At 46.4% G+C, this 12,216-nt stretch overlaps 1 protein-coding gene across 20 annotated transcripts in view; it reads right to left on the bottom strand.

The window, feature by feature from the left end:
* Nucleotides 1-763: 763 nt before the first annotated feature.
* DDC (dopa decarboxylase) overlaps nucleotides 764-12,216 on the bottom strand; it is a 106,359-nt gene continuing 94,906 nt past the window's right edge. For 8 of the 20 annotated variants that reach the window (XM_003275015.2, XM_004090947.2, XM_004090949.2 and 5 more), the window contains 4 exons: nucleotides 10,125-10,223; nucleotides 7,264-7,365; nucleotides 3,338-3,556; nucleotides 764-1,169 (listed from right to left, as the gene is read on the bottom strand). In XM_003275015.2, the coding sequence (XP_003275063.2) occupies nucleotides 3,356-3,556; nucleotides 7,264-7,365; nucleotides 10,125-10,223 (402 nt within the window). In that variant the 3' untranslated portion in view covers nucleotides 764-1,169; nucleotides 3,338-3,355. The remainder of the gene's footprint in view (nucleotides 1,170-3,337; nucleotides 3,557-7,263; nucleotides 7,366-10,124; nucleotides 10,224-12,216) is intronic. The other 12 variants (XM_030796642.1, XM_030796647.1, XM_030796649.1 and 9 more) reach the window with 3 other exon arrangements.

The following is a 12,216-nucleotide window of genomic DNA, read 5'->3' as shown; positions in this document are numbered from 1 at the left end:
GCCCCAAAAACACAGCCTCTGTCCCCATATCATGATGGAGGCCAGGTCTTGTTTGCTGTTGAGTAGAGAACAAATGACCTGACTAAATTAGATGGGGAACTACTTGGCAACTGACGTATTTCCAGATTTTTGAGTAACAGATCGTATCATTCACTTAGTTCACATAGATATCGGAGGTCTTTGAAATTCAAATATACTTACTAATAACCCAAGGACCCTTTCTGACAGTGCCTTTGATAGTTCTGTAGTCTTCAAAGGATAAGAACTAATCTTAGGATTAAAACATGTTTCTAAAAGCAAAATGGTTCCCAACACAGATACTGAACTTAAAGTGAGATTGAATAAATACCATATCCTTGTTGGAATTAATGTTTACAGAAGTACTCTTCAGTTGCTTATCAATCATGATACTACAGGACAGATAGACTTGTCGGACCAGAAAATCAAGGCCCAGAAAGCCAGAGAATCCTTCCCATCACAGCAGAGACCTTGATCTCATTGCTCCAGGTTGACTCGTGGTTCTAATTTTGTTTCCACAGAAGTTGAAGTCATCTTCAAGTAAAACCTGTGTATTGTTAATGTATCCAGAACAGTGCCTGACATATACTAGGCACTCAATGAACATTTGCTGAATAAATGAATGCCATTTAAAAACATCCCAAGGGTGCTGTATCTTTGTCTACTTTGTCTACATACAGAGGGAATGTCTGTATCACAAGAATAAATTTGATACAACATAGAACAAGATGATCATCTGACACAATTAGTATTTCACTTGAATTGTTTATTAATCATTTAGCCACATGACAAAAGACAATTTGAAGACCACAGATATAATTTCAAGTTGCATGAACATAGACTGCCCTAGAAAATATGTCAGTCAGGCTTTCCTGCCACTTCTGAGGGCTGCAAGAACATGAAAATCTGTAATGTTTTAATCAACAAGAATCACAGCTAATGAATAAAAGCTATAGCCATGAAGATTAACTTTTTATATAGCAAATAATATTTCTTTGTCGATGAGACACTAAGCAGACAAAATCACAACCCTCTGGATAACTTTGGAGAAAGACATGGGAAGCCACAGACAGACTCGGTTCCATGAAGCCAGGATATTTATTTGCTTCTTATTCCAGTTTTCAGATATATCTCTCTTCAACTTTTGATTCCTACAGGGAAAATAATAGCATGAGCATATGGTTACATTAAAAAAAAATAAGAATTGCATGTACTTCTTATTTGAAAATAACGAATATAAAATTTCTCCAATGAAACAGAGACAATTGTGCAATGCGAAAGAGTTTGAACTTAAATAAAGGAATTTTTATTGCCAATCTGGCTTCTCTGATGAAAATTGTAGTAGTGTCAACTAGAATCTCTGCCTAATTTTCTACCTTCTGTGAAATAAGAATAGTTCCTACTTTCTCTCAGAACTATGACCACATGCATATGACGTAATAAACTCAAATAAGTACAAGTAAAATCAAGATATTAAGATTTTTATTGTTCTAATCTGTCCAAAACAGCATACATGCATTAGGACTTATTATTGTATCACATATCTTTTTAAAAATTGAATTTCATTTTTACCTTTTGAATCTACAGCAAATATAATGACTCCAGAGGAACTGAAACTCCTATCAGAAACACACCTTTGTTTCTGATAAATTTTCAGAGCTACACTCTCCACATATGTTCTTCTGGCCATATAATAAGATCCTGATGTGATACATGCTTATGAGATAGATGCAAAGATGGGGTTGCAGAAATGCGAGTCGGGAGCGTTTGCCTGACAGGGATTTGTTTCGTACAGAGCTTACAGTGGTACTTTCCCTCCCCTCACATAGTCTTATGCTGAGAGCAATGGAATAACTTCAGCATATAAGCCTCTCCCCACTGCCTTCCAGGGATGCTTGAGATACCACTTTGGAGTTGCTCTGGGTCAGGAGTTCTTCCTCAGACCCCAGGTCTCTCTCAGCTTATGAGTGGGGGAAGGCCCTGGTTGCACCAGGGAAAGGACCTGGTTCTCAGGGCACATTTTGACTGAGAAGGTAGCTCTTTGGCCTCAACTTTCAGGAACCATGGACAGGTCTATCACATATACCAAACGTGATTTTCAACTTCTGACTTGTTGAGCACTATACTTTTTCAGATATTCACAAATAAAATCAACAGCAAAGAAGATAAAATTGTAGGCAATCAGGAAATGCATTACATGATCCACAGATTCTAAATCCCCCATGGGTTATAATGAACGAGCCATTGCAAAAGGGAGAGGGAGAGAGAGAAAGAGAAGCAGACCCTAAGGAGGGATCACAGATTCTTCCACCAAATGGGACAAAAAGACAAAAAAAAAAAAAAAAAAGAAAGAAACAGAAAAAGGTAGACATACCCCAACAGGATGACATTCTTAAGATAACCTAATGAAGAGGCTTTCTAAGATTGTCTGGGTTCCCAGGAACATAATTTTAAATACCCTCCATATTGCCAACACTGCATTTATTTAAAATGTGTGCTTTGTTTTTACAAATTAACTGCATGCTGTCTCCAGGGTTTAACTGTGAGGGGTAAACCCCTCACAACTGCAAGAAGCCCGGTAGTCGAAACATATCCTTTCTTCAAACCATCAAGAATTTGGACGGCAAGTCGTGAGTCATAATAAATTCCCTTTTTATTGTTTTCATTAGTTCTCTAAAGGTCACCAGTTTCTTATATGAGCCTGTTATGATAGTAAGTTATCTCAACAAATGCTGTTTGAAGAAACCTGAAGTATTACAGAGATCGATGTAAGAGAATAAAAAGTAAAAATCTAAGTTTTAAAAGAATTGTTACAATGTATCATTGTATCATTCCTTCTACTTTTCCAGAATTAACATGGTTTTCTCTTCTTTTTTTTTTTTTTTTTTTTTTTTTGAGACAGAGTCTCGCATTGTCGCCAGGCTGGAATGCAGTGGCGCGATCTCGGCTCACTGCAACCTCCGCCTCCCAGGTTCATGCGATTCTCCTGCCTCAGCCTCTGGAATAGCTGGGATTACAGGCACACGCCACTACGCCCAGCTAACTTTTGTATTTTTAGTAGAGACGGGGTTTCACCACATTGGCCAGGATGGTCTCAATCTCTTGACCTCATGATCTGCCTGCCCTGGCCTCCCAAAGTGCTGGGAGTACAGGCATGAGCCACCGCACCCGGCCTTCTCTTCCTTATTTTAAGGTGAGGGAAATGCACTCTGGCAGCATTGAGTGGCCGGGCTGGGCCTGTAGCTGGGTCTGGACTCCAGGAGGACACTCTTGCCGCAGGACAAGGAGACAGGCAGAAAATGAGCCCAGGGCAGCCTACCTGCAGCTGGCTTCACTCCTACTCCCTCTCTGCTTGCAGCACGTTGGCCGCCAGCTCTTTGATGTGCTCCCAGGCCCGCTGCACGTGGGCAGATTCCACAGTGCGAGAGCAGATGGCAAAGCGCAGGACAAACTTGTCCCTGAGGTGACATGGAACCAAGTGGATTTTTTTGGCACTGTTTATTCTTTGCAGGAGAGCTTCATTCACTTTATTGGAACCCTGGAGGGATTGAAAGAGAGGAACTGTGCTCAGGTCTCTGAGGACTCAAAAATTAACTGATCGTGTAGGAAAGCCAGTGCTTGGCAACCCTACCGTACATCAGGAAGAAGCCGATTAACCATCCCCCTTGCGTTTACGATGTTACAAAATTCAACAAAATAATAGTAACGCACCCTAAAAGACTGCATGCATCTTCTCCCCACAGACAATTTCTCCATATTCTGATGTGCCATCAAAAGATGACCCTAAGATGGTCTAAGTTTTTTTTAAGGAAAATAAAGATCCCTAGATATGTAATCTACAAATATATGAGCTTAAACAGCAGAACTGGAGTTTCTGATGGCACCAGGGGAGGAGTCTCTAAATTCTCATGGAAACATAGAAGAGTCTCAACAACCTAGAAAATGAAGCATAATGGTCAAGCTCGCGCTAGAATCTGAGAAGAATGTCCACAAACCACAGGACCGAGCAACCACTGGTGCCTCTCCAGACGAGCACAGCCCACCAGCCTGGGGTAGGGGCAGAGGCCCCACCCCTCCCACTACACTAGAGATGGAAGCCTGGTATCAATAAGCCAATGGGAAGCCCTTGCTGTCCTGCCTGGGCCCTGCTTCCACAGCAGCCAGTCTCCTGACACTTCACCTCCACCTCCCTTTGCTCCTCTGTCCTTCCTCTGTTTGCAGGCAGTGACTCCACGTCTTCTAAGCCACGAAGTCTTAAATAGAAGGAACTGAATGTGGGACACTGCATCCTAGTCACCCAAACCTCACAGGACTGCACTTGGGCCCTGTCTTCAGAGTGGAGTAGCAGGGAGGATGAGTGGGAAGGGGAGAGTTCTATCCACCGCATGGAACCACCTCAAACGAGCACCTGCTGGATGCTGGCATCTGGCCATAGAGCTGCGAAAATCCCCTGGCCTCTAGCTATGGGCCTGAGCGCCCTGCTCCTGTTGTGCCCAGGTAGACAGTGATGGGCCAGAGGAAATTTGGAAACCATGGGTGAACACCAGGTCTGGGTGAATCCAGAAAAGGATTCAAGGATGAGGATAGAGAAAAAAAGAAATTATGGTACGAAGGGAATGGAATTTTACCAAAAAGACTTAGTATGAGAGCAAACATCTGCAAAGTATAGAGCACAGAAAATGGAAGCAAATTATTTAGGAAAAATGTGCTTGCCATTTTCAGACAGACTGGATAGGGCAGTACTTCCATGAAGTAGAGGCAAGAAGCCTAGCAGAGGTGGGACAATGACAACGAACAAAGTAGGCTGAGTGCACACAGATGGAGACCAAGCAAGTTCTGGCCGCGATGAGGATGGAGGGAGAGGGACCATGATGCCATAGCAACATCACATCTGCTTTAGTAAACAGCCACATGACACACTGAAGCATTCAGCATGAGAGGACGTGAAATTCAGATTAGAGAGGATTAGACCAGGAGAGAGTGAGGCCAAGATGGCAGATATGGAGGCAGAAAAGTGAGCCACAGTGTTTGACTAATGTGCTTCCTCCAGAAACTGGATTTGCAGACTGGAGGCACAAGCAAAGTTTTACAAAAGGAAACATTTGTCAGCTGAAAAATGCCCTGGGCTTCCTGCATGAGAGGACTCACTATATGGCATGAGAGGAGAACGGACAGAAACTAGTACACAGATGGGTTTGGTGGCATCTGTAAATTATCCAAATAAAATAAAAGCCATAACCTTGACAACATTATGCTAAGTGAAAGAAGACGACTAGACAAACCTGTAGAGACAGAAAACAGATTAGTAGCCCTGAGGACGGGGAATGCGGCGTGACTGGGTGTGGGGTTTCTTTTTGGGGGATGAAAATGTTCTAGAATTAGATTGTGGTGATGGCTGCACAATTCTGTAGATATACTAAAAATATTCAAATGTAGCCTTTTTTTTTGAGATGGAGTCTTGCTCTGTCGCCCAGGCTGGGCACAATCTCAGCTCACTGCAAACTCCACCTCCGAGGTTCAAGTGATTCTCCAGCCTCAGCCTCCCGAGTTGCTGGGATTACAAGTGTGTGCCACCACTCCTGACTAATTTTTCTATTTGTAGTAGAGAGAAGGTTTCACCATGTTGGTTAGGCTGTTCTCGAACTCCTGACCTCAAGTGATCTGGCCTCCTCGGCATCCCAAAGTGCTGGGATTACAGGCGTGAGCCACCACGCCCAGCCCAAATGTAAACTTTAAATGAACAAAGTGAATTATATCTCAATAGAACTGTTAAAAAAATAGAATATAAAAATCCTAGAAGAAAACCGTCAGCAAAAACAAGAATGAAAACAACTGCTTGACAGCAGATGAGTCTAATAAGTACGATGCCAGAACCAAGGTTAGTTGACTGGACACATCCTGGACATGGATGGACTGAGCTTCTCCCACAAACACCCAGAGCGTGTCTTGCCCTCTTGGTCCTCTGTTCACCTCCCAGGTCTCATCAGTTTATGCTCTTCCAAGGGCTCAAGTCTCCTCTCCTGCTCTGCTGCCTGCAGGCTTTCCCACGGCCGCAGCTCCTCCTCACCTCAGAGCTCCAAGAGTCAGGTGAGGCAAAAGGACATGGTAGGTGGAGTGGCAGTGCCACACTCTGACTGGCAGCCCCTTGACAATGACGTTGACCCCAGCCTGCTCCTTCTTCTAGGTGCTGTCTTTAATTTGAACAAGGAAGCCCCCAGGAAAGGCTTCAAATGATTGTGAATTAAAAGCTACCTCGGTCGAGCGCAGTGGCTCACGCCTGTAATCCCAGCACTTTGAGAGACCGAGGCGGGTGAATCATGAGGTCAGAAGTTTGAGACCAGCCTGACAAACATGGTGAAACCCCGTCTCTAAAAATACAAAAATTAGCTGGGCATGGTGGCACACACCTGTAATCCCAGCTACTCAAGAGGCTGAGGCAGGAGAATCACTTGAACCCAGGAGGTGGAGGTTGCACTGAGCCAAGATTACACCACTGCACTCTAGCCTGGGCGACAGAGTGTGAGACTCTGTCTCAAAAAAAAAAAAAAACCTCATAAACCAAACAGAACATTAGGTCTCACCTGGCTCTGTGTACACAAGGGAGATTACCAAGGGGCATGTGTGCAGTGCATCTTAGAGCCTTTTTGAGAACTGTATCATGATTCTCAGTAGAGATGGCTTATGCCCCAACCCATGTGGGCTAGCCTGCCCTCACCTGGTGAACACATAGCATCAGGCAGCAAAATAACAGCACACCACAGCACAGTGTCAAACAGACTCCTGCGTGGGCATCTTGTAAAGGTGCACAGCCAGCAGCTCTGGGGTGGGGCCCAAGACTGGCTTTTCTAAGGAGCTCCCAGGCAATGCTGATGATGCTGATGCTGTTGATCCACAGAAGACGCTCAGATTAGTGAGGCTAAGGACAGGCCGCTGTCCTCCAGGGAGGGCCAGTGGCAGAGGTGTGGGATGGAGCCTTGAGGATGGAAAAATGGTAAGGATTCTGGGGTCAGTAATCTATGTAAGTGAGAAGTCTCAGGGCAGGCTTGAGGAAGCAGGAATAGCCGCCGTGCGTGGAAGCAAGGCTGTGCAGCATTGGGCAGGGCAGGCCGGTGGGCCGAAGAATGCAGGCTTTCCTCTGCCATCCCTGGAGAGCCAGTGCTGGTTTTTGACCACGGAGGTAATGAATGACACTTTCCCCTCTGTCACATTCGCAGAAAATGAAGAATGGAATAGATGTAGACAAACCTTTAGCCGAAAGCAGACAAGCCCCAGAGTGACTTCCACACAGATTTCAAAGCGGGGATCCTGGCGCACCAGTGACTCAAACTCATGGGACAGCTGGACGTGCTTGAAAGAGGAAAGAGAAAATCTGTTTTTCTCATGGCCACTTAATTCAGAACTTAACTACCTAGAAAACCTTATTAGACTGCACATGTATAATTCATTTAGACGCTCTTGGCAATTTTCCTCAAGCGCTTGTACCCTTGACTGACCAGCTGTTCCCAGGCAGGCTAAGAAACTCATTCCCTACATTAGCACAGGTCTAGTGTCTTCAGAACACCAATCGTCATTTTCTTCTGTTCATGGGACTATTCTTATCACACCCAAACTGTCTTTTATAATGTTAGAATAAACACCGTAAGGAGGTATTTGAGCATTCTGGAAGAGACAATGGCTAATGCCCATCGAGTTGCTCCTCTGTGCTTGCGGAGCCAGCGCTCACCACAGCGGCATCCTCAGGACAGGCCACGACACAGAGGATATCGTGATTATCCCCATTTTGCAGATAAGAAAACAGGCTGGGAGAGGGCGAGCGACGTGCCCAAGGTGCACCCGGAGGCCTTCGCTGAGCTGGGATTCTAAGGCATCCTGATGGAGCTGCAGCTCTGTGGCTGCCATAGCTGTTGCTCCTCTTCGGCGTTTGCCATCTAGAGCTGGGCATCCTGTCTGCTCTGTCACATTCAGAGAATTCCTCTCATTCTCAATGAGAATTCCTCTCATTGAATACACTGACCTTATTTCACTTCCAGATAGTTATAGAACTCAGAAGCTATTCAGATAGTATGTGATCCTAGGAGAAGGAGCCCTCCGTGGCGTAGACCCGTGCCTTGCTAATTCTAAGCCTGCGCATACAGCAGGGCCCCCGCGTTGCAGGTGCTGGGGAGGACCTGCGGAAACGCAGCGCCTCGCCGGCAGAGGGTGGCTGGGACAAAAACACCTGTCATACAAGGGGTTCCTCGTCATGCCACCAGAGGGCGCCAAAGACCTCGGCCTCATGGGCGATCCCAAAAGCCGGTTCCCGCCCAAGGAGACAGGCTTTGAACATCGCTGGACTCTGCTCCTAAAGCAGGATTGGGTCCCCTTTAAGAAGGAAGTGGGGTGTGTTTTAAACAGAAGCCAGCATGATCATAACTAGTTGTCCTTGAGCTTAAAGATGTCATCATTGTGGAGAGATAAATCCCTCATTTTTTGGCTTTCTTTCCCCAAAAAAGCTGAATTCGTCTCAAATGGGGAGAGGGGGATTTCCTACCCGTGAATTCATACGCATACTCCTTTCCCAGTTCTCGCCCCCAAACAGGTCCTCATAGTGCTCGGCAGCTCCTGGAACTGTCCTCACCGAAGCTTTGGAAGTAGACAGTTCATGGCACATCCTAGGCATTCTACGAAGCTTGCAAATGGATGTGTTTTTATAGGCTGTGCCACAGAGGAGGCAGCTGGGGAAAAATGCCCCTGCACAGCTGGTTGTGAAGCAGCAACAGGACTTAAAATGGAGGGCTGTCACCATCACTAAGGCTGAATATCACAGGTGTGCTTATTCCCATGAAGCCTGGGGACCTCTGTCCATCAAGATGAGGCCACAGCTTAGAAAGGACACCAGGATCAGAGGGAGCCAGCAGAACAACAGCAGGCCTTCTGCAGCTGGCTAAACGGGTGGCTCTAGGCAGGTCTGGGCTCATATTCAGGACTCAGTTTCCTCATTTTTTTTTTTTTTTTTTTGAGACAGAGTCTTGCTTTGTCGCCCAGGCTGTAGTGCAGTGGCACGATCTCTGCTCACTGCAACCTCTGCCTCCCGGGTTCAAGAGATTCTCCTGCCTCAGCCTCCCGAGTAGCTGGGATTACAGGTGCCTGCTACCATGCCCGGCTAATTTTTTGTACTTTTTTTTTTTTTTTAAGTAGAGACAAGGTTTCACTATGTTGGCCAGGCTGGTCTTGAACTTCTGACTTCATGATCTGCCCACCTCAGCCTCCCAAAGTGCTGGAATTACACGCATGAGCCACCGTGCCCAGCCAATTGTTATTTAAAAAAAAAAAAAGCAGGGGAGTGGGGCTTGGAGCTGATGAGTGGTTCTCAAATTTTAGTGCATAGAGAAGGTGTCTGGTTTGCTTGTTAAAACAGAGGTCGCTGGGCCCCACTGCAGGCCGGCACTGCTGGTCTGGAAGCATGTCTGAGAACCACTGGACTAGGGAATATCTATCTTATTCTGGCAATTTTGGGGGAGAAAAACCCATTCATTATGTTCTCATGATTGTCATTGCTAAATGAACTTCATTCTTGGCTAGATGTGGTTAAAGCACAACCTATGTAATGTTTCTACTGTGACCATCTTCCTGGACCTGATAACCTGCAATCTTAATGAAAGTGACTTAACAGATCTTATAAATACCCTAATCTCAACAACTCAAAGTATAGTCTGGTTCTCTTGCCATGTATTTGCTTATTAAGACATTTGAAGGCCAGGTGCAGTGGTTCACACCTGTAATCCCAGCACTTTGAGAGGCCGAGGCAGGTGAATCACCTGAAGTCAGGAGTTCGAGATCAGCCTAACCAACATGGTGAAACCCAATCTCTAATTAAAATACAAAAATTAGCTGGGCATGATGGCGCATGCCTGTAATCCTAGCTACTCAGGAGGCTGAGGCAGGAGAGTCGCTTGAACCCAGGAAGCAGAGGTTGCAGTGAGCTGAGATTGTGCCATTGCACTCCAGCCTGGGGGACAAGAGTGAAACTTCTGTCTCAAAAAAAAAAGAAAAAAAATTGAATTTATTTCTAAAGTCCCAAAAGACCTCTGCAATTTTACCCAGATAAATAATAAAAACAAAGTCACCTTGCGGATATAAGCCTGCAGTCCTTTGACTCCATACATCCTAAATACAAACCACATTTTCAAAGAGCGAAATCTTCGGCCCAGTGGTATCTGCCAGTGCTGAAATGAAACATGAAACAGACCATCAGTGAGGAAGATATTAAAAGCTGGCTTCCTTCGCGGCTCACCGGCTCGCCTATTTCTCTTGGAGGCAGCCAATTCCCTTGCGGCCACCCTGCTCCCATTACCATGGCCTGTCTTGGATGGCAGGGCCCTCGGTGATGTGGGCAGAGGCTTTCTTTGCAAATCTCCAAGAGAAAGGAACACAGACAGGGACTGTTGACCTGGGAGCCAGCGATGTTCATTGTTTTCACTCAACAGATGTTTGCGGCGTGGACAGCAGGGCCAGACCCTGGGGTGGGCCCTGGGGTTCTGTGGTGAGCAAACAGGGAAGACATGGCCCTGCCCCCAGCGAGCTCACCATCCAGTGGGGATAAGGGGGTAATTTTCATTGATGTCCTTGCCTATGAGGAAGGAGGGAGCCAGAACCCGCTCTTGTCTGCCACTTCTGCCCCGGATGTTCTGGCACTGTTTTCTAGAGCAATACTGGTTCACTCTTGGTCCCACTGATCACCATGGAGTGACCCCAAGACCCCTCATCAGAAGACACAATGTGTCTCCATGCTCGTGCTCCAGAAGCTTTCCCTGTCCTTCCTCTGGTTTTCACAGACCCAGTCAGCTGACTGGCCCCCACACTCTGAGGGATGGAGACGTGGTGAAGTGAGCAGGGAAGGACTGGGATGGGGAGGCTGCTGGGAAGTAAACATAGCAGCACTGCATGGTCATCTTAACAGTCATATTATATTTCAGCTATAAAGGAGACGCTGAGGAGAGCTGAGCCAGCTCCCTACTGGGCCTGGGTGACACAATGCAGCCAGGCGCAACACTCGAGCTCAGCTGGGCCATCTGCCGGGTGGGACTTCTTAGCTGGAGTCCTGAGTCCCGCACTGCTCCCTGGTAGGAGGGCTCACAGGTGGTTTTTAAAGTGTGGGTGAAGGCCAGATGTGGTGGCTCACGCCTGTAACCCCAGCACTTTGGGAGGCCAAGGCAGGTGGATCACCTGAGGTCAGGAGTTTGAGACCAGCCTGACCAACATGATGAAACCCTCTCTCTACTAAAAATACAAAAATTAGCCTGGTATGGTGGCACATGCCTGTAATCCCATCTACTTGGGAAGCTGAGGCAGGACCCGGGAAGCGGAGGTTGCAGTGAGCCAAGATGGCACCATTGCACTCCGGCCTGGGCAAATAGAGTGAGACTCCATCTCAAAATAAATAAATAAATAAATAAAATAAAGTGTGGGTGGAATGAATGGATGGCAACTGCTTCTGAACACAAGAGAAGCAGCTCAAGGGTCCAGAGCCAGGGTTCTGCAGGAGCTTCTCAGGTCAAAAGGGAAACAGGGACCCAACCTCTGACTCAGGCATTCGGTGTGGTTCCCCCAGGTTGTACGCCATGCCCGGCCCAGTGTGTTGACACCTTATCTCCTTTGAGCTTCCTAGCAGCACTGTAAACAAGGGTTTGGATCCCCCACTTTCTTGGAGTGAAAGCAGGTGTGGAGAGTGACTTGCCCAATGTCACCAAGCCAGCGTGCAGCAGAGCCTGAGCCGAACCTGCACACACAGTTGTCTGCTAGTCAGCACTGTGTTTGCAAGCTGTTGGGCTGCTCAAGAACTGAGCTAACTTGTCTTTTGGGAAATCTAAAAGAAGAATCCCTTATCCCACCACTAGCTGACTGACTATCTAACTAACAGTCAGTAAAACAGCGCTTCCCTGCCATGGTTCAGCACGGGCGCTGTGTTCCAAAATCATTCCTCGACCGGTCAACCTCCTACAAATTAAAATGTGATTTCAGTCTAACATTTGGAAGAACACCAAGGTAAATAAACTTAATTTCTGTGGTCCCGGAGTGAAAATGCACACCATCTAATTGAATTATCACTCAAATGTGGCTCCAAATGTTGTCATGTTCTCTCCAGAGACTGAATTTGATGCACTGTCCCTTCCCCCAATATGCTCCTGGGCACCTGCCGTAGATGGCTGTGACCCCTGT

The sequence above is a fragment of the Nomascus leucogenys genome, chromosome 17, assembly GCF_006542625.1.
Source record: "Nomascus leucogenys isolate Asia chromosome 17, Asia_NLE_v1, whole genome shotgun sequence".
In the NCBI taxonomy this organism is placed as follows: Eukaryota; Metazoa; Chordata; class Mammalia; order Primates; family Hylobatidae; genus Nomascus; species Nomascus leucogenys.
Note: the sequence above shows the minus strand (reverse complement) of the source record. Positions and strands in the feature narration are given on the sequence as shown.